Genomic DNA, 26,862 nt, shown 5'->3' with positions numbered 1-26,862 from the left:
ACATCTGTTTTTTTTTTTTCGTCTCATATGGTTCTACCTACTCATATTCATCATTACTATAAGCCTTGCCAGGGTATGTGTTTATATTCACGTCTGCTCACACGTACTCCAAAGCAGTATCGTTCACCCTTGCAATATTTTTATTTATCAGAAGCGCGAATAACGTAAGGCGATGCCTTACCCCGCCAACTTTTCCAGAGTTCTTCTTGATAAATATATTTTATGTTACCATCTCTCTCAATAAAGGTCTCTTATACTGGTTTACAATTATTCATAACTCGTATTCGATACAATATCAAAAGGCGCCGAGAATAGAACTGATTACGTGAGATGTTGGTGTTAAAGAGCGCTGACAATTAACATGCTCAAAAAAGTCAATTCTGCATGGAGGTGGTAGTGGTTAGAAAATGAGAAAAGGCACCTAATTTCTGCAACCCGGTCGGGAGCACGGCGCAGTGCCTAAAATTCAATTCTAGGCTAACGGTCTCATGAGTCAACTTAGACGAAGCCGTGAGTCTGAGTCTGGGTCAGAAATATTTTCGGGAGCATGAGTCCGAGTGAGTCCGGTTGAGCAACGCTTTCGTGAGCGTGAGTCTGGCTCATGAAAATTTTGGTGAGTCCGAGTCCGTCTAAGCCCTACGGGCAAAATATATTCATGAGTGAGCCCGAGTGAGCTCCTGAATTTTTGCCGACTAACGTTCCCAGCTACGACCTGCGTCGGTCAGTTTCGTGTCTGAGGAACATGCAAGAAATGCCTAATCAAAGGCAGTCTGCCAAATTTAAGCACCGGTAAGGGCTACATTTACCCACCGATGATTTCACATTTGCCCGGGCTCAACGTCGTCGAGACGCCACTTGTGAACCCGCGTCTACCGTTCGTGTGCATTCGGCGATTAACCCACGGCAATGGACCATAAGCAACCAAGGGGGAAGTTGTGAACGTTCTTCCGACCAACACGGAAGGAAGAAAGGTAGGAAGAAGAAGAGAGACGGCAGGGAGGTTAACCATGCACATGCCCAGTTGGCCACCCTGTATACGCTGGGGGAATGGAAAAAAGGAAGCACCCTGAAAGGTCCGCCGCGTAGCTATCGAGATATCTAACGCCTTCTCCTCGCAAAACCTACGTACAAGAGTGGTTTCGGCAGGATATGCAACATCAAAGCATGTCTGCCAGGCCCGTAAAGGAAAATGCCCTAGGGCCTCCCCCCCCCCCACCCCTGATTGTCATATTGAGGGATGTCTTTTACCAAAACTACAAAAATAACAAAAATTGGTCTTCTTCTTAAACATCCAAGGCTTTCAGCAAGCCCGGGGTCATCCTCAACATCTTCGAATAACGGCCGATTTCGTCGTTTAAACCATCCCAATGCTTTAAACCATCCCAATGCAATATTAACACCGGGGCCGCATGTTTCAGCTTCGCTGGTTAACCACGAGTACTTGGGCGGTCATTTTTGTGTACTTCTCTTTTCCCCATTCTCTTTCCCCGCCCCTCGGGCGGTGCTCGCTTGTACGCTACTTGTCATGAACAGAGAGGAAGCCAAGGCAGCGGCGCGGAGGGCTCGGAACGCAGCAGCAGCTCGGGCTCGCCGCCAAGACTGCGGTGAGAGCTCGCGAGACGGAAGCTCGTCGACAAACGGACGCTGACGTCAGAGTCCGCACCGCCGAAGAGACACATGATGTCGCGTTACGCTCGCGACCGGTGCATTTTATGCAAGCATCCCAACAGCATCAAGGGCCCTTGTCTAGACAACGCGCTGCCTTGAGGCAGTAAGCGTCGCCACGAGCCCTCGTCTCTTGTGTCAGGTTTTTATATGATGTTGATTGAACATATGTGCAGAGGATCCACGGTTTGCCGGATTAAACCTATGGCGCAAGCTCCCTCATCATCAATCACTTTGTGGATATGTGTGGATTTTTTTTTCTCGTCCACTTTAGTTGTTCAGCTAGCGAAAGAAACAACAAATCACGTCACCTGTATTTCCCTAGGCTTTTTTATCTGTTGTTGATCGATTGATATGTGGTGTTTACCGTCCCAAAACCACCATATATGATTATGAGAGACACCGTAGTGGAGGGCTCCGGAAATTCCGGCCACCTGGGGTTCTTTAACGTGCGCCCAAATCTGAGCACACGGGCCTACAACATTTCCACCTCCATCGGAAATGCAGCCGCCACAGCCGGGATTTGATCCCGCGACCTGTTTTTGATCAGTTGTGTTTAACTAAAAAAATCGGACCCCTCGATCAGCTTTCCTTCCTTCGTACTTCAATAGCGAGGGCTTGGTCCAGGCAGGCTTGAAGCCTTAGATCGAGAGGTTATTGGTCAGCCTCCACCCCACTACTTTGTCCGAAGAACACGTGCCACGTGCATGATGCCGTCCAACAAAAAAAAAAAAAGATTGTTCCGCTAGTTACGCATTCGGCGCCTGGCCTACGAATGGCGTTGGCTAACACTCCCACAGGTATAACCACACATACATATCCTATACAAAGTGGACAAAAGACAAAAAATGAAATGTATTTTCTGTAGACATTCTAGGATTATCAGAAACGACCAATGTTACGCGCACGGACGTGCGTTTCCTTGCGGCACAGTTGAGAAAAGTATTGCATTTGGAATGAACCCGGAATCATGAAACATTTTCGTGACCCCGGTATGGAATGGAAATGGAATGGCGACAAAGCTTGGAGGAATGGAATAAGAATGAAATTACGTCTTCTTCCGAAAATTGAGCACAGTTTCGTCGACGTACTGGTTTTAAAAATTGAAACAAAGGTCAGATCCTGGAATGTAACAATAAAGCAGTAATTTAAAAAGGCTTGGCTGATTACACACATAGTACATTTATAAGCAACGTACCTACTAAAATTCTGCCCCGATATAGCGTGCATTTTTTTTAATTTACCTATTCATTCGTCCGCTTGTCAATTTTTATCAGCCGCCGGCGTACCTATTGCCGTCACGTCAACCGCAGGCGCACGCACCGTTTACCGTTGTCGCTCAGCATTCTTGAATCGATCTTTCGTACATATTTCAGAGGCGTACTCCTGAAACGTGGACCTTTGGCGCCGGTTCCTCATGTTGGCCCTCCGGACGTGTGGCGCATATTTTCACTGCGCAAGGGGGCGCCATCAAATGCGAGCTAGCCGATTTCTCAGCTTCTATCATTACTTTCAACGCTCGACCCGGTCTAAGCTGACCGCCGGAGACCGAATTTCGCGCTATACCGCAATGCGGCGGACTCTTTTTACGCCCGGTCATCAATTTTTTACGGCCCTTTTGTCCCATCACCGTTGACCACTTCATTTTTTTCTTCTTCCCTCGAACGCACGGTCTCAGGTTCAGGTTACATAGCTGACTCGGAAGAATGTTTCTTTTGTAAGAAGGATAATGTCACTTCTTTTGAACGTTTGTATACCCTAAAAGTATATATATATATATATATATATATATATATATATATATATATATATATATATATATATATCCAATGGTCGAACTCAAGTCCTTGCTGCGAATAGTCCATATCCACTTTGATATTTCTGAAAAACGGCCACTGGTAATCACCGCGGGGCACTGAAATGTGGCAAATTTAGCAGGCCAAACCGACGCACCGTATAGCGCATCCACCAGTCACTTGGACAACGCCCTCAATGACGACACTTTCTTACGCCGTTATCAACCGTCAGTCTGGATACTTTGTTTTGTGGCAAAGTTTTCAGTGGCCGCTTATTGATGCGCGCTTATCCTCCTCCACCGATGCGAGAAAAACAGTGTACCACTTCTTTCATTTCTAACATCCCGTATATGAGACACTGAAAATCACGTAACGTCGCGCAACGTCTAGTGACGGGACTAAAATTGCGTAACATATAGTAGCGTAAATAAAATCATGCAATATTGTGCATTACCTAGTCACATTCCCACCATAAACACGTAACAGCTAGTCGGGGCTGAAACAAATCACGTAACTATACAGTCAAGTGACTAAAATCACTAACAGCTACAGCTAGTCACGTGGCACATTCCACCAGATCCACGTAACCGCTTGTCACGTGGCATATCATAGTCGTAAGTCACGTCACGGCTCGTCACGCATCTGAAATACGTAATTATATAGTCACGTACGTGGCATGTACCTCTACCAATTTAAACTACGTGTCACATCCGTCGCGTGGGAGGTAAACTAACCAATAACGGAAAATAGCCAAGTGTATTTATAGTCGTACTAAGTTCTACTACAGTGTTCTAGAAGGCTTTGTAGTAGCAAGAGCGAAGGGGGCGTGCGTGGGGGCCGCTATGATAACAAAAAAGCTGTTGGCCACATGTGGCGCTGCCATCGCTAGCCCGAAAAAAATTGGCCAGAATCTACATGTTACACTGTAAATGTCGTCGAAAGACGATAGTCTTGCGTCTGGAGAGAGTGAACAAAACGTTTATTTGATGTTCTGCGCAAGAAAATCGGTGAATGGTATTCTGCAGGTGCTGCGTTAGAGTGCCTCGAGCGTGTGGCGGAGGCGAACGAGCGCATCTAGGCACGTTAGACACACTCCCGTCTGGCAGTTATCTTCGAAAACGAAGGCGCGCAGCCCGCGGAGAAAGATGCGCGCCAGTCTCGGAGGTGATAAGGTGTAGAGCGCAAAGCGACGGGCAGGTGCCACTACCGTGACGTCGTAGCAAAGCGTTGGAAACACCTTTTTGAGCATCGCTTGCACTGTCAGCGCCGCGCGATTAAGCGCTACATTTCTTAGAGTTACTTGTGTGCCTCTTCTAGTATAAAGGCAGACATAGAAAACAACGAAGCGTTGTTGTGGCGCCTCAGATATGCGCAATAATTGCGTTTTAATTGACAGTCGCACAACTATGAACGCGTAAGAACCTTGAGCAATATTGGTGGGCGCTGCGAATGGGGTTGGTCGTTTGGTGCCGTTTGGGGTATCGTTAGGACGGACAAACAGACAAATGTACATACAGACAGACCAAAATTTTTCCATCAAAGGTCCCCAAAAAATACTATTGTCCTTAAAAAAAACGGGATTCAACACATGCAAAAAAAAAAAAAAACTCGCAAGCATTTCCCCGAGGGTGAACATGGTTAAGTGCGAATGCACGGGGTGGTGCTATGAGGGGGAGTAAAGTTAAAATTCATTGGCATTCGTTAACGTAAACTCCCCCGTGTGATCACATTGCGTTTCCCAGGAACCATTAGACCCTCTCGGGTAACCAATCTTGGTGAGTTTACGCGTATATGTGAGAGTAAATTCACACTATAATGATGTTTATGTCCGCGGCCCGCTTGCGCTCGGCATCACGGGCCCTTCGCCACGCTGCCTTGTCTTCAACCGACGCGGCATCTTCAACGACGCGTGCAATGCTCGCCTTCGATTGCGTTGTACTCGTTGTTGGAGGTATCGCAGTCGAGGTTGATGCCTGCGAGGGATCCATACCTATGACGACTTGCCGATCTCGAGCAAGTCGTGGCTGCGCGGGGGAGCGGAGGGCGCGCAATCACGTGGTGTGTGACGTCGCTGCGCCGTTGCTACAGACGCTTCTCTCCGCTCCTCGCGCCGTTGCTAGGGGAGAGGAGGAGGCGCACCGCGGATTCAGGGTCGCTTATAAAGTGCATTCGCACAATTGATTGCAGATAAAGGAAGATATTCTTCTCCGCTTGAGCAAGCACAGTAAGTCATCTGTTCTAGCTTTGGACGTAAAGGGCGCATTTGACAATGTGAGCCACGAAGCCATTCTGCGTAGCCTGGAAGATGTCGGCTGCGGTGCCAAGACATACGCCTATATGCTGGCTTTCCTCACCAACCGCACTGCCACTGTAGGGATTGCCAATATCAGGAGCGAGCTTTTTCAACTCCCTAACAAAGGCACGCCGCAGGGCTCAGTGATATCACCAGTGCTTTTCAACTTGGCCCTCCTTAAGCTCCCACGTCTCTTGGACGCTGTCCCTGGGATACATCACGCGTTATACGCCGATGATATCACTATGTGGACAAGAGGTTCAAGCACGGGTGAACAGGAGGACCGACTTTAAGAGGCGATTAACATCACTGAAGGATATCTCAAGACCTGCGGCCTCCAATGTGCTCCGGAAAAGTCGGAACTGTTAGTACTTGCGGCACGCACCCGGGGTAGACCACCAAGCTACGACACTCCTGACCCACAAGTCTTTCTACAGGGAGTCCAAATACCACAGGTTGACACGCTTCGAGTCCTTGGACTACACATACATAAAGATGGGTCTGGCTCCGCTGCCCTACCCCGGCTGCAGAACACTGTGACACAGCTCACCCACCTAATCCGAAGGGTGGCTAATCGCCGCAGTGGCTTCAAAGAGCACGACACCCTAAAAATGGTACAAGCTCTCCTTTACAGCCGCATAACGTACGGAACTCCCTACCTCAACCTGAAGACAGCGGAGAAACAAAAACTTAATCTGCTGATACGAAAGGCTACAAAGCTTGCCCTAGGACTGCCGCCAGCCGCCTCCACTGACCGACTGCTTCGCATGGGAGTTCATAATACGTGGGAAGAACTCACCGAAGCACACCTCATCAACCAGGTCGAGAGACTCAAGCTGTCACTCACAGGGCAAGCCGTGCTTCGACGCACAGGATACCAGACCACTCTAGAACCCAACGAAGAACGCAAAGGCAAAATACCGTCACAGCTGCGAGAAAGCCTTGAAATTCAGCAGATCCCTCGGAACATGCATCCTCAACATCACCGAGAAAGGCGGCTCGCCAGGGTTAACATGATCCGGAAAAAACATGGCAATGACCCGCAGGCGCGATACGTGGACGCAGCCAAATATCCGAGACGTAATGCCTTCGCGATTACCGTCGTAGATTACAAGGGCGCGGTACTGGCATCGGCGACTATCCTCGCCAAACGTGCGGAAACAGCTGAAGAGGCTGCTATAGCACTCGCCACCCAGACGAGTGAGGATCCCATCGTGGTCTTTACCGACTCACAAACAGCGGCACGGAACTACCTGAAAGGCAGGGTCTCCACGGTGGCGATTAGGCTACTAAAGCGCATGGACAATCCTCCTCCCTACACATGCATCGTGTGGATTCCGGGTCATGAAGGTCTCGAGGGAAATGAAGCGGCACACACCGCAGCCCGCGAATGCGTCAACCGGGCATTCCCATACAAGATCCGAGGCACCTCCCACTCAACAACAGAATCAGAGACAAGAGAAGCCATACCACTAACGCACCCTGAATTACTGCAACATTATCGGCTCGAACGCAGGTTATACCCTCCGCCACATCCAAAACTCACAAGAGACGAAGGGACTGACTATAGGCGTCTTCAAAGCAACACGTTCACCCACGGCGTACTATTGCGCCATATGAGGCCAACGTTGCACAGCTACATCTGCCCTCACTGCAATGTGGCAGACACTCTGGCGCACCTCCTACTGCAGTGCAAAGTAAGCGTCCCAAGACTACGAGCAGCAGCACCAGATGCGGACCAAGACCTCCTCAGTGAAGCGTGGGAGGCTATGATCTCCCAGCCGGACCTGGTCGAGCAGCGTCAACTCGTCGCTCGAGCGCGGCGGGCTGTCCAAGCCAGAGGGTTCCTGGAATAAGGGACCCTCCCACCTTCACTCACAAGCTTCTTTCAATAAATGTTTTCTCTCTCTCTCGCACTTAAAAATGATCGGCGCAACTCAACCCACAAGTGACCGTTGTCAGGGCCGCAGCCTAAGGGTGGTTAAACCCCCCCCCCCCACACACACACACACTGAATTTATTGCTTGCGTACGTAAAATACACATAAGCACGCATACGAATAAACACACGCAGCACGAACTTATGTACATAAAGTAGAGTTACCCAGCCCACCCCCCCCCCCCTCATAAAAAAAGAGAAACTTTGGGTACGCGTCTCACTATATTGTGAGTAGACGCATTTTTGCATAGCGATCGATTTTCTCTTGCCATTTTTTGGGGCGCTGAGTTGTGATAAAGATACGATGGAAGTCCGACAGCAGGCTACCTGGGCCAGCCTTCGCGTAGGAAATGGACAATTGATTTTGTTCTTTTCAGTGCCAAATGCGGAAGACAACTGAAAGGGTTGGGAAAAGACAGACAGAAAAGCTTTAATTAGCAAGCGTCTTAGGGCCTTCCGGGGTCCCTGGACCACCACGCGGTCCCACACCCCGCCTACACCGTCATGCCTCTCGCCGCAATGACATCGGCTGCCCTAGTCACCGGAGCAGGCTACAACGCCGGGTCCCCAGACGATAGCAGGACCTCCCAGTTCTCCCAGCTTTAGATGACAGGCTTTCCCTCTGGGGGAGGATCAGCAGGCCAGCCCAATAGGATATGGGAAAGGGTGACGTGAGGTTCACCGCAGAGGGAACATTCCGGGAAATGCCACACTAGTGGGACAGCAGCTGAGGGGAAGAAAGAAGAGTGCTAGTCTGGAGACTTCTCTATAGGATTTGTTGGAAGAGCGTAAGAGAGAGACTCGGAGGAGGGTAGATCCGACTGTTCAAACGGGGTGAGCCTAGGAAGGAAGGACAAACCTCTAGCCGAGATATCTGCGGTGTTCAAAAATCACTTTGCCGAACATCTTCTTATTCACAATTACACACATAAAATAAGCGGTACGGAAGTGAAAATCCACAGGGAAATCGCCCAGCTCATGCTGCAGGTGCGGTGTCCAAGAGCTTCATATTGTATGAAACTCTGTGCAGCGCCAGTGCTGTTACCAGACCTATCTACATACCGTCCAAAAGCAGTTGTGAAGCTAAGACCCAAGAGAAAGTTACGGTGTTCTTCAGTCTAAATCAGCAAAGAAAGTGAAGTTGTTAAGACCCAAGAGAAAGTCACGGCGTTCTTCAGTCTAAATCGGCAAAGAAAGTGAGGTTGTCTCGCCAATGTGAGGAAGCTATAGTAAGGAGGGGGGGTCCATATATACCATTTCTGCATTAGCATATCCATTACTGCGGTTGTCTTGACACTGTGTTAGAATTAGGTGCTTACGTAAAATTTGGCTTTGCATATATATGTGCGTTAAATTATTTTTTACATCCTCATGGCTTTTTAATGCAGTACATCGGAAGTAGGCAGCGTGCCTGGTGTACTGCATTAGTGATAATTACTTGTGCTTTCTAGAAAGCAATCTCGGTTCGACATTTTCTTTGATTTGTTTACATAATTAATGGGCTTCGTATTTTACAAAACACCCTCTGGCTTCTATTGTTATTTTCACCTACCAAGAATTTCCGCTTACAGCCAAAGATGCCAACACCGCAATTTAGGCAAAACGAGTTTTTTGACGCTATCACCTCAAAGGATTTCATGCGTCCTATCACCACAAACTTTCTCACTGTTTGTGACAACACGCCCTTTCATTAGTACTATTTTCTTCCTTACAGTAAAGTGCATAATTGTAAATGCTTTTTTTTTGCAAGTAATTACAGAAATGCATGTGCGAATTTCGCCGTCAAGTTGAAAGTGGACCAGTACTGTCCGGTAAATTATTGGTGCAGTTCAGTATGCTCACAACAACAAAATAAAAAGCCAGTGGCATTGTTCTGTAGCTGTACCGGTTTCATCGCAGACATATCCACAGCAACATCTCGCGGTAGCCACTGTAATGCCAGTGGCAGCAGCCTTACGCACCTCACAAGAAGCGCAACGCTTTTGCCACTACACAGGCGTTCTAGTACACTATAGTTAAACTAGCAGACACTTATGATCTCTAGAAAAAGCTTGGCATTACTAGCATAGCTTAGCTATGTCCAACAGAATCTCCGCTAATGGTTACAGCCTACTGCCACTGGTGTGAGCTAGGCACAATTTTTCCTTGTGCATTGGCACACCAGAGACAGGCTATTGTTGCATTTGCTTTATTTCAATACTCAACAATAGACCAAAGTTACAGCTTGAGACGTTCGTCACTAAGCAAGTTTTATTTTTATAGCATAATATAACAAAAGGAAGAGTACAGCAAAAAAGACTGGGTCAGCGAGAAAGATGTCAGCAATTCACACATCGTCCTGATTATTTGATCATTAGGCTCAACTTTGTGCGAGCCTTAGCAGCGCACAACATGTGCACTTTTTCAACATAAAACAGAATACTTTTTACCGATATCTCTTACCAAAGCTACCGAAAAATGAAAACATAATTGAACTAAAGCTAAAACGCTGCATAGTAGGACATCTGACCGACTAGTACATTCAGAGTCAAATGTGCACAGACTATTTCTAACGAGCCTAAAAATAACAGTGAACTTCTAGGTGACCATTTTTTTAAGCTGCAAATGCAATGAATAACTGTACACATCGTAATAATTACAACAAAAATAATTATTTATACTGTAATTACTAATCACCGGTTCGAAACTGAAAAAGCCAAATGGAGCTTAAATGATTGAAGCTTCGGCAGATCTATTTACTCTCTTATCTTTCCCATGCTGGCTGAACCTTCTTGAGTTGCAGCTCCCACAAGCGCAAGCAACAGATTTCCCTCTAGTACGATATTGTAGAACTCCATTGGAAAAAATGCTTGTTAACTTGCAACGCATGTTGCTGGCACTTGTCCTGTACCATTGCCAAAGTGCGGAAGTGGAAAGCAAGCGACACCATTACAGGTGGGAACGTAGTCATGTGGTACTTGTCACATATTGCGGGCTTTCTTTACCAGTTGGAAAAAAATAAGCACACAATTTGTTCATTTCCGAAAATAGCAGTTAGAGCTCATTCAAACATGTCTACATGTGACATATTAATGAGTAGTTCTCAGGTTAAAACAATACTAATTAACCAACCCTCATCAATGAACAAGTTTGTAGTAGTTACTCCGGGGTGCTGGGCAAAATATGCAATAGATTTGATCAGCATAACACCAATCCTCTTCTCTCGCATTTTGCTGCATCACGACTCGACCATTACATTTCTTTTTTTTTTTTTGATTGTCTAATCCAGTCGCCATACGTCAGCTGGAAACGATGAACCAGGGTTAAACTACTTTGCAGAAAAAGTAGATTCTCACACACAACTCATTTGAGGTTCTAATTCACGTTTTTTGTCACATCTGTTGTACCCTAACAGGGCTGAAGCAGATAAACATTAAAGTGAATTCGTCTTTTTATTCACTCGGTATTTCCACTGACATTATATATAACGCTTTCAACAAGTACGAGCACTACTTCAAGGTGCAAATGCCTTGAGTCCATCTTCGAATTCATAACACGGGAGACCAAACTGGCGACACAGTATCTCCACGTATTCCAGCTCCTCCGGGCTGAAGCCTTCAACAAACGGCAACTCAGTGCCCGACGGTGCAACAGCCAGTGCCTCGATCGCCTTGCGGATCAGGATACGAGGAACTGGCTCCAGAGACCGCTCGATGGCCAAGCGCTGACGCATCCTGCTCACCTGGCGCTCCTCGCTGGCACTGCCATCGGTCCCCAGTGCACGCATCATGTTGCTGCTCAAGAATGCAAGTCAACAACGTCATTACACACTGCGATACACATTGGAATGTATGCATGCATATCTAACAGAGCTATTCATTCACACAAGGCACCTGGTATCAAAATTCGGACATGCCTTAGACTACAAATGCAGAGGTGCATTGATTGTGGTTGCCACCTGTATGTGAAAAAGACGAACTAATAAATGGCAATTTGACACGATAGCGTTACAGAGCTCGCTTTGCCGAAGTTTTGCTTTGATGCCAGCCTCGCTGGTTGTAAGAGACAAATCTGCATTGTTCACAAGCTGAAATTCGAGACAGCTGCAAATACTAAACGACAGACAAAAGGTTCACTCTGGGTGATAATCGAACTCGAGCCTCCTGCGTGGCAGGCAAGCAGATGTTCTACCACACGAAGGTACGCCAGAGCTTGAAACTGCTTCATATAGGCACTGGGTGCGGGGCGAGTTTGGACTGGCGGCGCCTCTGTCGGTGGTAACGGCGAACTACTAATGGCATGTAGGTCGCAAAACGGGTGCGTTCGCTTGCTGCAGGGGTGCGGCGTTGTATGTTACTTCAATTTCAGTGAGCTGCAGTTGCTTGCGTCGTGTGCTGCCGAAATCCACGAGAAGTGTACAAAGAGTGAAAGGTATACATTGTCTTATAATATTAAAGTCGGCAAAGCAATGAAAAAAAAGAAAAGAATACCGGAGTGGGCATGCAAGAACTACAACGGAGGAACAACTGCAATCGGCAAAGCATAGAGTAAAGAAAGACGAGAAAAGAATGGGAGATGTACGCTCTCTTTTGTCAATATTACGAGGCAGTGTTAATGTGTAGACAGAATGGCAAAGTGTTAGGAAGGATTCATCCGATCCCACGCATTGCAGATCGATCTTATGCGAAGCAGGCAGCGAGTCCATTCTGCATTTTTTTTTTAGCTTTGAGTCAAGTGTAACGAAGTGCATCAACATGTTTTTGTAAATGAAATAGTTGAGTGGATATAGTGGGCTTGCCAGCCATGCTAATTAGATTGTTGTTTCAAGGTTAACTGATATGGTCTGGCATATTGTCAGGAAGAGATGTCATTTTTATTGAAACGAAGTGCACGCTACGATGCAAGTCATATTTCGTGTGTGATGCTGTGAACATCGAACATAGCTGCTACATTCAACAGAGGGTTGCTCCAGGGTCAACCAATGCCTGATAATAGCTTTCGAAGTCATCAAAGCACATATGTAATGTTAACCCGATGGTTATAAAGCACAGCCAAAACATACTGCAACTGAAATTGGCATTAAGCCGACATGACATCTGTATCACAGCATTAGATGTACATAGGTAATGTTAATTACCTTGTAATACAATTAGAAAACCAGGACTGCAACCACTTTCTGACGCTAGTTACACCGACATTTTCTTGCACACACCATGTGCTATATGGTCTTTTTAAAAGAGGTTTCAACACCTGACTTGGCTCTTTTGTAGAATGACTGATTGCCACTAAAAATGCCTGGATGCAGTTCCTTCTGGTATCCTGATTTCTATGCTTTGCATACCTCAGGTCATCACGGCTGACCACGCATTTTTCTTGAAGCGCACCCATTCAAGCAACCAATGTCTGATGCCACTTTTGGGTACATAAAAACTGTGAATCACCTGTGGTTCATATACGCATCCTGCGGCCATGTATATGCCACACGTGGCTTCGCGACGTTCTTGCCAAGATTTTCGGGCAGTCATGTCACAACCAGATAGTCATGTTTGTCACATTCTCGTAACCACCTATGCATTGGTTAATACTAATTAGCTTGAGGGGGCGACAAGATCGCTTATATTGACTTCGGTGTCTAGATAGATAGATAGATAGATAGATAGATAGATAGATAGATAGATAGACACATAAATAGAAACACCCCAAGTGTCTTTGGTTCACTAAAAAGTGCTTCACGTCTTCAACAGAAATAGAAATGGTGCTATATCACATCGCAGCTTGTCTCGTTGAGCCTCATCTGCGGGACGCACTTGCAACGCAATTGGCTTTCGTTGTCCCCTTTATATTCCGTGACTTCACACATGTGGCCTGCTTCATGCAAGTAGCAACCCTTTCATGGAGTAGACACTAAAATATCTGTGTACCCACTGGTCAAGCCTTGAAAGCCGCAGCTAAATATAACTGGTATAGTCATGGGTGCATTCGAGCTGTCAGGACTCTCGAGCAGCCTAGAACAGCAATGTTGGCATTTAAAAAGCAAATTTGTTTATTTTACAGTATTTTGCCAATCAGGCCCATCTTATTTGCAGTTCCAAAAGGGGCGAGGCATCGTGCCCCTTCTGATCCGCCTCCGAATGTAAACAAATGCCTAAAAGCACAGCACCATGCCCAAAAGCTGAGTCGATGTTCCAACAGTGCTCCTCGGTGCGAAGACCTGAATGGGACACGTGTCATTCTATCTAGACGACTTGGCGACCACTGAACATTGTCCCAAGCACAAACAACTGTGCGAGAGTCTCCCAAAAGCCCGACAGGCACCATTATTTGAAGACATGTTCGACAGTCGTACACTTCGTACAATGTTGAAAAAAAATGCTGTTGCTGCGTCTTTTCTTTGGCTTGGGCGATTGTTGAAAACGAAAAGCTGCCGCTACTGTACGAATACGATGCGGAAAGTAGCAGAGCCTTCTCCGTGTCGTCTGCTTCACATGCCAGCGCTGTTCTTGCCACCACTCGCGGCGCTTTTCAGGAGGAGAGCAGCTGGCGCCGTACGACGGCCGCCCGGTATCTATAGAGAATGCTAGAAGAATGTTATGTAGCAGGTGAAGTTTCCTTGAATCATGTAATATTGCCTGAAAGAATAGTAGAATATCACTAAGTGCTAAGCATGTGAACTGGTACAATGAGTGACCATGTGTTTAAACATAGCTGTGTAACAGGCCTGTAGCCAGGAATATTTTGGGGGGGGGGGGGGGGGGAGGGCACCTGATGAAGGTATTGAAAAACACCTTTTTTTTAATTGATGACCTCGGTAAAACTCACACCTCCATCTGAATTCTACGAAGAAACAGCCCGTCCCCGCCCCCCTGGCTACAGGCCTAGCTGTTGGACAAGAACTTGATATCTCAGAATCAGTGTCCAGATTTCAGTACTTATAGAGATAAGTATCGATGTTTCCCAAAATCTCTCCACATATGATAGGAAGAGCGTTGACGTACAGTGGAGAAAAAAAGCTAAAAAACTCACTAGTGAGTATAGTATATGGCGAGCGGAAAGTCCGCGAGGCAAAAAAGACTTAATGAATAACAGAAATGGGACAAAAGCCTATTTGGAGTAACTACCGGAAAGGCAAAGGTGAAATTAGAGGGGAGACATTTTTGCTTTTTAAAAAGGGGATCAGTTGCCTTACAACAAATAGTTACAAAGCCAGACTTCGCAAAGAAAAAAAAAATTTTCGTGCTATGGGCTAAAGGGACAGTGGAGCATTATCCAACTAAATTAAAATAAAGATTGTACACCAAGGTACTTGTGCTGCAAGTTCAAGGCAACGATATTTGAGCAAATAGGCTGTGGGAAGTCGAGTGTAATTGTTGGTGATTGACATTCATGAACAACATTTAATTTGCTACAAGTGCATTCAGAGACATCAGCCATGACGAACACAAGCAGTGACTGCATCAAGGTCATCATCAAGAAAAAAGGTGGCCAACGTCAACAATAATATTCCAATTTATGACCCCCTCATCAGGCATGAATTGTCTAATTTTAGATTATACACATTTAGCCACATCATTAAGAAAAAGTCAAGGACCCTGTACAGTGCCCTGGGATACTTCAGAAGCTACAGAATCACAAGAACAGTTAGAGACATTAGCGCTGGTGTATTGTTGTTTATTAGGGCAATTCTTCAAGTGTGTTGGTTTAATTAGAAGCCTTTGATAAGGAATACAATCAAAGCTTTTTAGAGTAATCTAGGAACACCATGTTGACATGATGATGCCAAATGGATAATTGCCAGCTATATACAGAGACACGCAAGTTCAAAACCGAAGACGACTATAAAAATGTTAAAGTGAAGAGACGTAGCACCACACACACAGGCGGAACTCATAGAAACCACCTCCGAACTTGTCATTCCGAATTAGGTGCCACTATATGTTTAATGCAGGAGGTTTCGTACATCAGATTTATTAAACTCTAACAGCAAACAGAATTAATTGATCAATCAGTGATACACCAGAAACAAGTACTGACATGCCTTCATATGAACAGTATACCTTAATGTCCAAATCAGTTTTTTGCATTTGCTTGAGCTTCTTCTGTTGCCAATCCATGAACACAGTTTGCAGCCTGCCCAAGGGATACAGTGCATCGGCGGAATTCTCATCTGCTGAGAAACGCCACTGTTTCGTTGATTTGCACCTCTGGTAAATTTGGTCTGGTTTTGCAACGCATTGTTACGTGGAAGTAACAGCAGACAGTCTGAAGCCACAATTACAGCTCACAAACGTCAAGCTCTTCACTTCCAGTCTGAGGCGCATTTAAGGATAAGCACCACTTATGCCCTATTATCGTCGGCCAAAATCGTGTAACACAACTCCCGGCGCCAAAAGCGCAGACGCGGCGCGCCTGCAGGGCCACAGCAGGAGGAGTGTGGCAACGCTCGAGCCTTGAACAATAATGAACACAATAATATTGTGATCACTCTGGGATGACTTCTGCGAGGAGCAATGAAAACTAGGGCAGCCCAGTTTGAATTAACCGTTGCAGATGCAGAGGTGTAAGAATTATAGGGAGTTTCCCCCCAGAGAAATACACAGGGCTGTGTCGGGACCAGGACGAACATTCAAATCAGCTGCAAGTTCATTTTAACTGTGTCCGAATCATCGAGCTTTTACCATATACGTTTTTTTTTTTTTTTTTTTCATTTCTACGGTGGGTGCCAATGCATGATTCTTCAAATAATCTAGCTCAGCGAAATGTTGACACCTAGATATGCAATTTATACTGCTTTTTCGCTGTGTCTGTATGATGATACCAATTAACATACATCGCAAGACAGGGCATTCAAGTGAACAGAAATCACAGGCTCGTGTTGAACGTACCGACAGAGCTTACTGATCTCCTGGTTTCGGTTGAAGAGGCTTTTGTTGAGAACACAGAGCTCACGGCCAATGGCCGACGAGTCGGGGGCCAGCGCGTAGGCTCGCCGCTGCAGCTCGGCTGCCTCCTCGAACTCGCCGAGTATGCGCAGCCCCACTGCACACCGGTAAAGTGCCTTGGCATAGTTGGGGTTCCGCTGCAGGGCTCTGCGTGCACAGGCCACTGCCTGCGGGATGGCACACAACCAGCTGGTTCATCGCTTGAAAGACATAGTGCAAAGATAACTACACTTTATTATGCTATTTTGCATTATCAAAAATAAACTGCAGTTGGATGCGTGCATTAGCAGCTAGTGCTAGTCCTGTGCTTTTGCACTGTCCCTGTTCCTTTGTGCTACAGTTTATCATGCTTCTCGTAAATGCAAATTCGTGCATGCTAACAAGGACATCTGCACAGCTTTACATTGACCCAACAAATTTGAGCTAGCTGCACAGGATTCGTCACAAAAGAAAAGTAGGTGTGCTAACACAGACACAACAACTCAGTACAATACAAATGCCAACTGTTGAATGAAAAGGTGCACTTGTGAACAGCAGGAAAGTAAACACAGAAGCTTGTCTGAGCACGGGTAACAAAGCGAAAGTTTTCAGTTGTTTTCATCAAGGGAAAGGCCGACCTCTCAGGATTCTATGAAATGTGGCACAGTCAAACTTCATTACAACACAGCATTGGGACCATAAATTAGTTTGTTGTATCAGATATTCTTTGTAATGGCAGAGATAAAAACTCAGCATCAATAAACTGACAATCTCAATCGTGCGAGGCTCCTCGATGCAAAAACATATCATTCTAGGCTTCATAAATCAACTATAAATGAGGCCAGCCTTACTCATCTCCTTGTGACATTTGATACATCAGTTCATATGATGGCACAGTCAAATTCACTTGTTTTTTTTTTTTTTTACACGGAACTAATTAATTTTTTCTCTGAATAATCCAGTTGAACTTTTTCAAAGGATAAAAAAAAATTTCGTTCTGCTTTTTATGCGACATCTCAAATGTTGAGCTTTGCATGAACCAATTATTTCTTCATTACACCTAATATAACAGTCACCCTCACATTTTTGGCTTTGTTAAAAAAAGATTAAATGTCTATTCAAGTGAAGTGTGGCCAACTCAAGTGCATATTCAGTTCACTGTAGCCAATAATTTGCTAGATGAGTGTGCATTGTATCAAGTTTTCACTGTACATGGTACGTACAAGCGCACCTTTGAAATTTAATTGCAACATATTTTTAATAGCCGCTATAGCTTCCTACTGTGCCTGACATGCGAGCTTCTAGACAGATGCTCACATAAGATTTTGTTGAGTTTACACGGCTGGTTCACTTTGTGGCCTCATCGGTAAAGCACAAACAGCCATTCTGCATGTTTTTGTACTTTACGCCATCCCAGCTAGCCACACTGTTGCATGGAGTCACCATAATTAGACAGATGTGCCTGATGTCGTGCCAACATCGATTATAGTAGGTACCCTATACAACAAGTGACTTTAATATCAAGATAAAATATCTGATCGACACTTCCCGAGCTTCACACTTGCAGCACTGTTTCTGCATACAGCACATTTGAATATGAAAGTAAATCCAACTTGAAAAATTGCTGTTAGTGTTTCTTTAGTGCAACCTGCACATCACCACTGACATATGCATGCCAGATTGACAGGTGGCACCCTTTACCTATACACATGTTTTGTGTCTACTTTCTCTTCTGCCTCAACGTGCTTTTCTGGTTGACTGTCGGCACTTGAGTTGTGTTCAGCTCTCCTCTAGCAACCGTGTTTGCATAGCCACCTTTCGAGTGTGTTCTGAAATGCGTGCATTGATGATTTCTTTCTCTCTCCGACACTCTTGTTCCCCTGTCCATAAGTATTGTAGCAAGCTGGACGAAGTCTGTTTAACTACCTAGTACTCGCCAGTATGCTCCAATGATCACAAAAAATTAGCAACATTTATGCAAATTGCAGACATGTCCAGTGTTCTTCCTCCTCTTTTTTTCTTTCTTTAATGCAAGAATCTGTTGGTGCCAATTTATAAGGTTTTTTGCAAAGATATAGCGGGATACGGAAGGTTTCACCTTTTGGTGCAATTTGGCACAGCCATCACCAGGCACAAGACAGTGAAGGATGGAAACAGAAGGAGCACTGTTTCTGCTCTGCTTTTGTTTCTGCAAAACTTTCCAGCTTGAGATGAGAAACATACCAGTTTTGCGTTGCGCATGCGCAGGGCGCACTGTGCCTGGTTGGCATACAGCTTGGCCAGCAGCTCATCCTTGCAGGTCATAGTCGTCTGCGTCCACTCCAGAGCTTTAGCGGCCTCTGCATAGCAGCGAGCTGCAGTTGCATAGTCAGCAGCCTCGTAGAAGCGGTTCCCGTTTCGGTGCTTGCGGCGGCACATCTGCACTCAAAAGGGGCAAACAGGCAGCCTCTCAAAAAAGTCTTCACTTGATTGACTGTTCAGCTATTATTAGTTTGTCATGCATATCCATCTCATTTATAACGAGGTGAAGGTGGTAGAGTGTCGGGTGCATTCCTCAAAGGTTGCAAGTGTGACTGACCCCTGTAGGCAGCAAGTGATGTTTTGATACACTTTTCTTTTTTTCATATTTAGATCACTTTCTATCAATGCCGCCTACACTTTCCTTGGCATCTTTGTAGTTAGTTCTCATTAATATTGTGTCTACAAAAAAAAACAAAAAAAACAAGCCTTTAAACTGACGCTTTTTTCCTCATTCATAGCGAGGGCAGACTTGATGCCTTCAGGTAGTACGCGGGAGATTATTGGTCAGCTGCCAGTTTATAATACAGGCACATATGCTATGAAAGGGAAAGAAGGCAACCACTCGTTTTGAGCTCGTTGTCACAAGAAAATTCGTACGGATTTCTCAGAAAGAAAAGCTCCCTTGGTTGCCGAGAAATTCGTCCTGGTCCGGGATACGAACCCTGGATCAACGCCTTTCCGGGGCGCGGTCTCTCTCCCGAATGAGCTAACCAGGAAGCTAGCAATTGACAGGGCGAGGGCACTGAATGATGCTTCCCTTGTTTAAATGCATACATATTCTCGGTAATATTGTATCAAACAAAGAAACTCAAGCCCTTAAATTTATACTTTTTGCCTCAAAATGAAGGTTGCTTGTTCATATTTACTTAAAGCATAAAGGCGGGCCCATTGGAACTTCGAACATGACTTTTCCAGAGATAAGCTTTAAAAAGCAAACATACAAGCCCTACCGTTCCCAAACAATCGACACAACACACATGTACTACTGCTTACAGGTATGCAGTGCTGTGCATGACTGTATTTTGCACCCTATGTTTGTCATTGCGTTTTATCATGTTGATTGAGTTAAAAATAGATGTGTCTTATACAGAGGTACATCTAAAATCATTTTTCCCACGAAGGTCATGAAAAGTGAGGATGCGTTTTATACACAAGAAAATACTGTAGAAGAAAATAGAAAGGATTGTGAAACCACTTCTGTGTGGGTGTAGAGGAGTGCTAGCAGCTCTGATATATCCACTTTTGTAGGCTCGCACTTGCAAGCCTGCAGAAGTGAATGCACTAGAACCCTCTCACACAAGGGCCAGTGAATTGAATAGCTGAAAAAAAAAAGTATATTAAATTGAAGCCTATTAAACTAATCCTCAAAAGGCACATGGATTTTAATATAACTTTACATTATGCTTGATTAAGAAAATATATGTATTTCAGCACTTTTTATTTTGATTACAAGTGAAGCACATCTGCATAATTTTCTTGAGTTCCTTCCCATCTCTTTCTAGAAAAATCATGATTGCCCAATAAGTGAACAAGCATGCTACGCACATGGTGTGGTGCATGGCAATGACCTTACCTCATACACAATATCAAAGGAAAGCTGCCTGTAGTCTTCATGCTCCAAATAGTCCATGTCACCATCATACTCAACCTCAATGAAATTAAGCAGTGTTAACTCGTAGACCAGAGTGGCACGTGGTGGGATGCGAGGCTGGCAACCCATGTCCCCGAACCCGTATTTGGGCGACACTACCACACGACATTCTTCCCCTCGACGCATGCTCCGTACTGCCATTGCCAGACCGGGAATCGTCAGCTCGTCAAGACTGTGGTAGAAAGAAAGAGAGCATGGCATGTGACACCACAGACACAAGAGAACTCTTTTAGCCAAGCATCCATGAAGGCTATTATTTCCATCTTCGAACCACCATTTCCATCACACGTTATACACACACGAAAAAAAACTAGCACACATAACATAGACAGACTACGAAAACAATCCTTCACTGTCTCCTTGCGCTACCGAAGTCCTAACCTAACAGTCCCTCACCTTAGCATGGACACAAGACACAAGGCTGGTCTCATCGAAGTTTGTTGCTATGTCTTGAGCTGAATCCCGTCTGCACAATGGACAAGGTGGCTACTTGAAGGGTAGGCACCACCATCGTAGCCTATTCTTATTGGTTTCTTTTTTTGTTTGTTTCTAGCCCAGCGCTTGTGACACCTTCGTTGTCTGCTTCCAACTCTTGTAATGGCGTGCACTTTGAACCTTCACGCACGTCACTTATCACAAAAGCCCCCCTACATTGTTTTTTCATTTAAAAAAAACTGCTGACACGTGCGCAGTCTGTAAGTCGCTACACTGCAGTTGTGCACTTTTCTGTGTTTTTTGTCCTTTTTGCGCACTGATCGTAATGAGTATGTTCCAACTAGCCCAATTTGCTGCTTTACTTTCCTGCTATGACACCATTTAAGTGCACTATAAATGGGTGATATATCGCAGTCATAAGGGTGAGTTGGGCTAGTTGTTTGGGCTCATTTTGAAACAGCACAAAAGACAAAAGACACAGAAGAAGACTCAATAATGAGAGCGTTGCACTCGTGTTGTTATGCCTTTTTCGAGTCTTTTGTGTTGTTTCAAAATATTGCAGTCACCTAATCCCTAGACAGGCAGTGGCTGCCACAAACATGTAGGCTACCATTACCATAATGATGTGCTTCATGGTACTGCGCTTACCTGCACCGCTGTGGTTGGTTCCGCAACCAGGTTGAGTCGAATGGCTCACTTTCATTTCCACTGATGTAAGCATTGTAGTGTAGAATGACAACACAGTTTTCGGGTACCAATGGGCCTTTGCCTGTAAGAATCACCTGCACCAAGATCGAATACAGACAAAAGTATTCGTGACACAACGGCCGAACAGGTGCATACCGGCAACTGACCCACTGTCTAGAAAACAAGCCAGGCCTATGTAAAACCGGGCAGGTAACAACCCTGATTGCTACAGTATAAGAAATATTTATGATTTCAAGTGCATCAATATGTGAGGAGAACACTGCCAGAAAGTAGGGCCTAATGAAACTCACAAATGAGAAGGAAGTGATCTTAAAATGCAAATAGCTTTTTTTGAAGATAGCTTAACTGCCTCTACAAATACCTGTGCCCCTTCCCCTCCACCCTCTTCCATGGGCTGGGCTCTTCTAGGGGAAAAGTAACAACCCCAGCAACAATTCAATGGGCTAAATTTGTTGAATTTACAGTGGACACGAGCACTCATGTCCTTCTTGTCTCTGAGTCGTCGGTCTGTTCTCGTGCTATAACTACCGTCTAGTTGGTGTGTTTGCACATATAACCTTAATTTTCTGGTCTTCCAGTTTTCGTTTACTCCTTCTCTCTCTTATGGCCATATCTTTCGCTAAAAAAATGCACACAAAAGATGACGACGACGGCTCTGGAGCCGACACGTAAACTCGTCTTTGCCTTCGCTGGCACCACGTAACTCTCATCCTACATAAAAAAAAAAAGGAGGGATGAGAGGAAATGTGAAAATAGGGGGCGGATAATTGAAAGGAAGGCCTTCAACTTACACATCTCTCTTTTAGCGCTCAGCCCCAGCAACAACAGAAACGTACGTGCTTCGCAATATGATTTATGGCATTATGGTACTTCACAAAACGATGATTCATGGCACAGTTGATTGATTGATATGTGGGGTTTAACGTCCCAAAACCACCATAAAGTTATGAGAGACGCCGTAGTGGAGGACTCCGGAAATTTCGACCACCTGGGGTTCTTTAACGTTCACCCAAATCTGAGCACACGGGCCTACAACATTTCCGCCTCCATCGGAAATGCAGCCGCCGCAGCTGGGATTCGAACCCACGACCTGTGGGTCAGCAGCCGAGTACCTTAGCTACTAGACCACCTCGGCGGGGCTCATAGCAGTTGGCGCTTTGAAACTAAGTCCACTACGCCAGCTTTCGTCGCGACTGCTGCATGTCTTCCGCGCATGCCTATATTTTCTGTGTTTTTTTTTCAGTCATTACTTTTAATCAGTAGCACCGCGCGCGCAAATGCCTCAACACGCACGCGGTTTCTATCCCGGCACTGTTCGCAATGTCTAATGCCGATTAGCATTTACTGAGCAAATCAATCGCGTGCGATAGGTCTAACAAGCGCCCGAGTTGACGAACGCCGATCGGCGTTCCTCTCTGTGTGGGCATGCAGTCGACAACGTACACAACTGCCGTTCATCGAGTAAATAAAGCTTGCCCAACCTGAGCAGTCGGTCAAGTTTGAGAAGCAGACGCTCGAGTTTTCATCACCGATGGGCATTTGCGAATTCTGGTGGTGCATGGCGCAGTTGGTTCAGACACCGTGGTCCGGTTTGAGAGGCCACCGACGTCAGAACGCTAACTGGCGTTGATCGAGTGAATGCTTGTGAATCGCTCTTATTCACGCTGCACGTAGAGCCAGAAGACGATAAGAGTTACCTCATCGTCAAAGTAACATGTCACGATACGTTAAAAGGCCATTTAAGTGCGTTTAAGTCAACTAGGCGGGAAACGCTACTGGCGAACTGCTTCGCGCGAATAAGCGAAGCGCAACACATGCTATACCCACCTTTTTCTGCACGCCGCCGTCGTCGATCAAAGGCTCCATTGGTCTTGGAAAGGAAATTAAGCTACTATGCTGGCAGCAGCAACTACTGAAATACTTCAGACGGACGCCAAGTCAAGCGCACGACCTAAGCGCTCTCAAGTCGAGTGAGCGTCTGACAACTGCAGCAACTGCGCGCCGGTTTTTCTTCACGGTGATTGGTTCTTTCAAGCGTTGCCATTGGTGACGCGCAAATCCTCCGTATCATTTTTTATTATTTTTTAATTGCGCTAGAAAGAAAAAGAAATGATAAGAAAAGTGAACCGCGCAACTGTGTTCATCAAAGTGCAACACCTCAGCAGTGGTTCACAAACGAAGGGACAAGAGGGGGCATAAACGAGATAGGAAGAAAAGCAAAGATTGGGAGACGGTTAGAGAACTTCGTGGACAGGACCCCGGTCGGCGAGCGGTAGTCCAAGAGAGGACATCGCGCCATTTTTTGCCTTCGCTAGGCTGGTGCAGTTGCATGCGATGCTTGCTGCGCTGCGTGTGAGCCATGGTGCAAGCAATGAGCTGGGCTTTGTGAACACACGGCCAATCTGGCTGGGTCTGGCGGCGCTTGCTTGCTTGCTCAGCGAGCGAGATCCCCTGATGCCGGCCGCGGGCGTTTATGCACTGCTGGCCCCAGAAGCATTTATCGTAAAGGGCGTAGCCAGAAACTTTTTTCAGTGAGGGGGTTCAACCACACATTGTGTGGGTTAATTCATGCGTGCGTTCAGCACGAAACACAAAAGCTCTAAAAAGTGTTGCCGTTATTAAATGCGAAGCATCTTATGGCGGGGGCTTTGTCTAGTCACTGCTTCCCGTGGCGTCCACACCACAACTGCGCATGCGAATTCCCCTTTCCTCTTTTTTTTTTAATTAAATGTATATAAGGAGAGGTTAGTGTCAATGCATGGCCCCGGCTACTCCTCTTGCACAAAAGTTTCTCTTCTACGCTTTTTCCTCTCTCTCTCTAGAGTCGGCGGCGAAGGCAACGAAACACTTCCTCAGTAGTGCGGCATTCACACCCCCCCCTCTCTCTGCTCTCCTACACTTTCCTCTCTCCCGAGTCGGCGGCGAAGGCAACGAAACGCTTCCTCAGTACACATGATCATTTCACAGCCACTGATTGTCGGTTTGGAGGCGTTACAGGTTTTAGAGGGTCAGGCACATGTGCTTTGCTTGGTTAGCACGGCATCACACTTGATATCTGGCGTGTGCACTGAGGAACCGACTGTTTAGCAGTGCTATAGTCATGGTCACCCGCAGTGCTCACGGCAACGGTCACCAGCATCAAGCGATCGTCACCGGCAGCATTAGCCAGCTAGATGACTTAGACGAGATTCTGTGCGTGCCGTTCACTATCTCCTCACTGCTTCGCATCCACACATGGGTCCCTTTAGCGGGAGGTGGTGCAATTTTTCTCGACACAAAAACGCTGAATTAAGCAAGTTAATCAGTTTGATGATAATTGTTGTTCGACCATAATATCCCGAGCAAGCACTCTCCTCACAATGAAAGACATTTGAACAAGATTTGGAAAACGGCCCTTCGCCCTGCTTGGTTGTGAACCAGAATTCAAGATGGTGACGGAAGAGCCTCTAAGAAGAACGCTCCCCTGTGCTTCTAATAAAATATTCTATTGAATACGTACGCATTTACTGTTTTTAGTGAATTGAAAGGAATCCCCTTCAGAAAGAAAATTCATGTGTCATGCCAAAGGGGAAGATGTCCTTCATATGTTTCATTATTTTATGACAACTCTGAATGCAACCCTGGAGAATGACACAGAAACGGTACTAATCTTATAGCACATATTTGAAGACACTTAGGACTTAGGTTGGAACCGCTGCTACAGGATTTTGTAGGGGAAAACAGGCTGACTGTAATGGAAAGAGAGGAGGGGTGCTTGCTCGGATTTTACACCATGCATCTTTTGTCCGCGGATGCAATATGCTAAAAACCTAACCATTTACAACTTCACTGTAAAATACCATCAGGCAGATTCTTTATCCTAACCATACCATCAGGCAGATTCTTTATCATGAAAACTATATTGTGGGCAGCAGAAAGTGAATGTACCTGAAAGCAGAAAATGGCACCTGAACACTGTGTTCTTTTTCACACAGTTACACAATGTACCACTTTGGGAGAGTGAGTGAACAGGTTATTTTACCATTTGTGAGACATAGTGCATAGAAACAGTGCACAGACAAGCATAGCATCAGCATGCTCGCCCTGTGTTGCTATTAATCAAATAGGCAGCTGTTACGCTTTTATTTTGGGATTCGTACTTAGCTAGACACAACATCCCACATATTTATTAATATACACGAGTATAAACATAAGCCCATACAAGCAGAGTCGATTTAAGATGAGTGAATAAGTCGGCAATAAAAGATGGGGCTCACTCTACCTTGAACAAATAGGTACTAGTGCAACGAAAAGGAGGTCTTTCCTCTTCTCTTCCTTGTTTTTGTCGTGCCCGTTCAAGATGGGAACACACCAACTTGCCCAATAGACCATTCTGATAGGGCTCAATCATAGTCACTCAAGAAATACATCTTATGCTTAGGTCTCACTCGTACTTCACTAAAATTTCTCCCAACCAGACTCACTCGACGTCGCCAGAAAGTCACTGACCCATACTCACCAAGACTCGTGGCCCGATCCGAGTACGGATGAGTTTGCCAAATTGAAGGTATGTGCGCTCCCGAGGAGTAGGATAGCTTGTGTACATACAAAGAACCTTCTTCATTTACCAAGGATAATTATTTGACTTGCTACCACATTGCTATGCAGCTAGTTATCCATGACATTGTTACTGCAGTAAATTAGGACAGCTCTTCTGTGTATCATTTGTCTGCTTACATTTCAGAGGATTGGTAAATAGACAACAAACTACTAAATATCAGGCTAATCCTATGATGCACACAAAACTAGCACCTTCAGTTTCAGTTTCGTAAATGACAGCTGGTCTAACATTTTTCCATGCATCTTTTCAAAGAAATAGTGTGGACAGAAACTTTACACAGCAAAACGATGGGCGAAGAACCGCACATTTAAGACTAAAAACAAAAAAAAAATAATAATGTGAAAAAATTTGCTTTTTTTCACCTGGCCGCATACATTACAGCAACACAATTAACGTCTCTTATATTATTCTTGGTGTCATCGCCTTTGGGTCTTCAATTGAGTAGTGTTAAACAAGGTAACAAGCACTCAAAATTGCCTTCTATATTCGCACTTGATTATCCCACTCAAATTCGACATATCCGAGTGAAATGCAATTAGGATTGCGAGCAGACTTTTCACATTGCACATTACTCCTAA

General features: G+C 45.5%; 1 protein-coding gene and 1 long non-coding RNA gene across 6 annotated transcripts in view; one reads left to right on the top strand and one right to left on the bottom strand.

The window, feature by feature from the left end:
* LOC142814224 (uncharacterized) overlaps positions 1-11,675 on the top strand; it is a 32,378-nt gene extending 20,703 nt beyond the window's left edge. Inside the window, exon 3 of the long non-coding RNA XR_012894868.1 lies at positions 11,270-11,675. This is a non-coding gene — a long non-coding RNA (uncharacterized LOC142814224). The remainder of the gene's footprint in view (positions 1-11,269) is intronic.
* Positions 9,910-26,657, bottom strand: LOC119171870 (inactive peptidyl-prolyl cis-trans isomerase FKBP6). Of its 5 annotated transcripts, none has more exons than XM_075892524.1 (6): positions 26,183-26,657; positions 21,625-21,758; positions 20,464-20,713; positions 18,813-19,007; positions 16,554-16,777; positions 9,910-11,465 (listed from the first exon to the last, which is right to left on the bottom strand). In XM_075892524.1, the coding sequence occupies exons 1-6, from the start codon at positions 26,285-26,287 to the stop codon at positions 11,186-11,188; spliced, it is 1,188 nt and encodes a 395-aa protein (XP_075748639.1). In that variant the 5' UTR covers positions 26,288-26,657; the 3' UTR covers positions 9,910-11,185. The 5 variants fall into 5 exon arrangements, with proteins under 5 accessions (XP_075748639.1, XP_075748640.1, XP_037278629.2 ...); XM_075892525.1 differs by having other exon boundaries at positions 9,910-11,432; XM_037422732.2 differs by lacking the exon at positions 26,183-26,657 and adding an exon at positions 23,512-23,678.
* Positions 26,658-26,862: the final 205 nt, after the last annotated feature.

Source organism: Rhipicephalus microplus, chromosome 4 (genome assembly GCF_043290135.1).
Source record: "Rhipicephalus microplus isolate Deutch F79 chromosome 4, USDA_Rmic, whole genome shotgun sequence".
In the NCBI taxonomy this organism is placed as follows: Eukaryota; Metazoa; Arthropoda; class Arachnida; order Ixodida; family Ixodidae; genus Rhipicephalus; species Rhipicephalus microplus.
The sequence above is the reverse complement of the archived record's forward strand: the minus strand, read 5'-3'. Positions and strand labels throughout refer to the sequence as shown.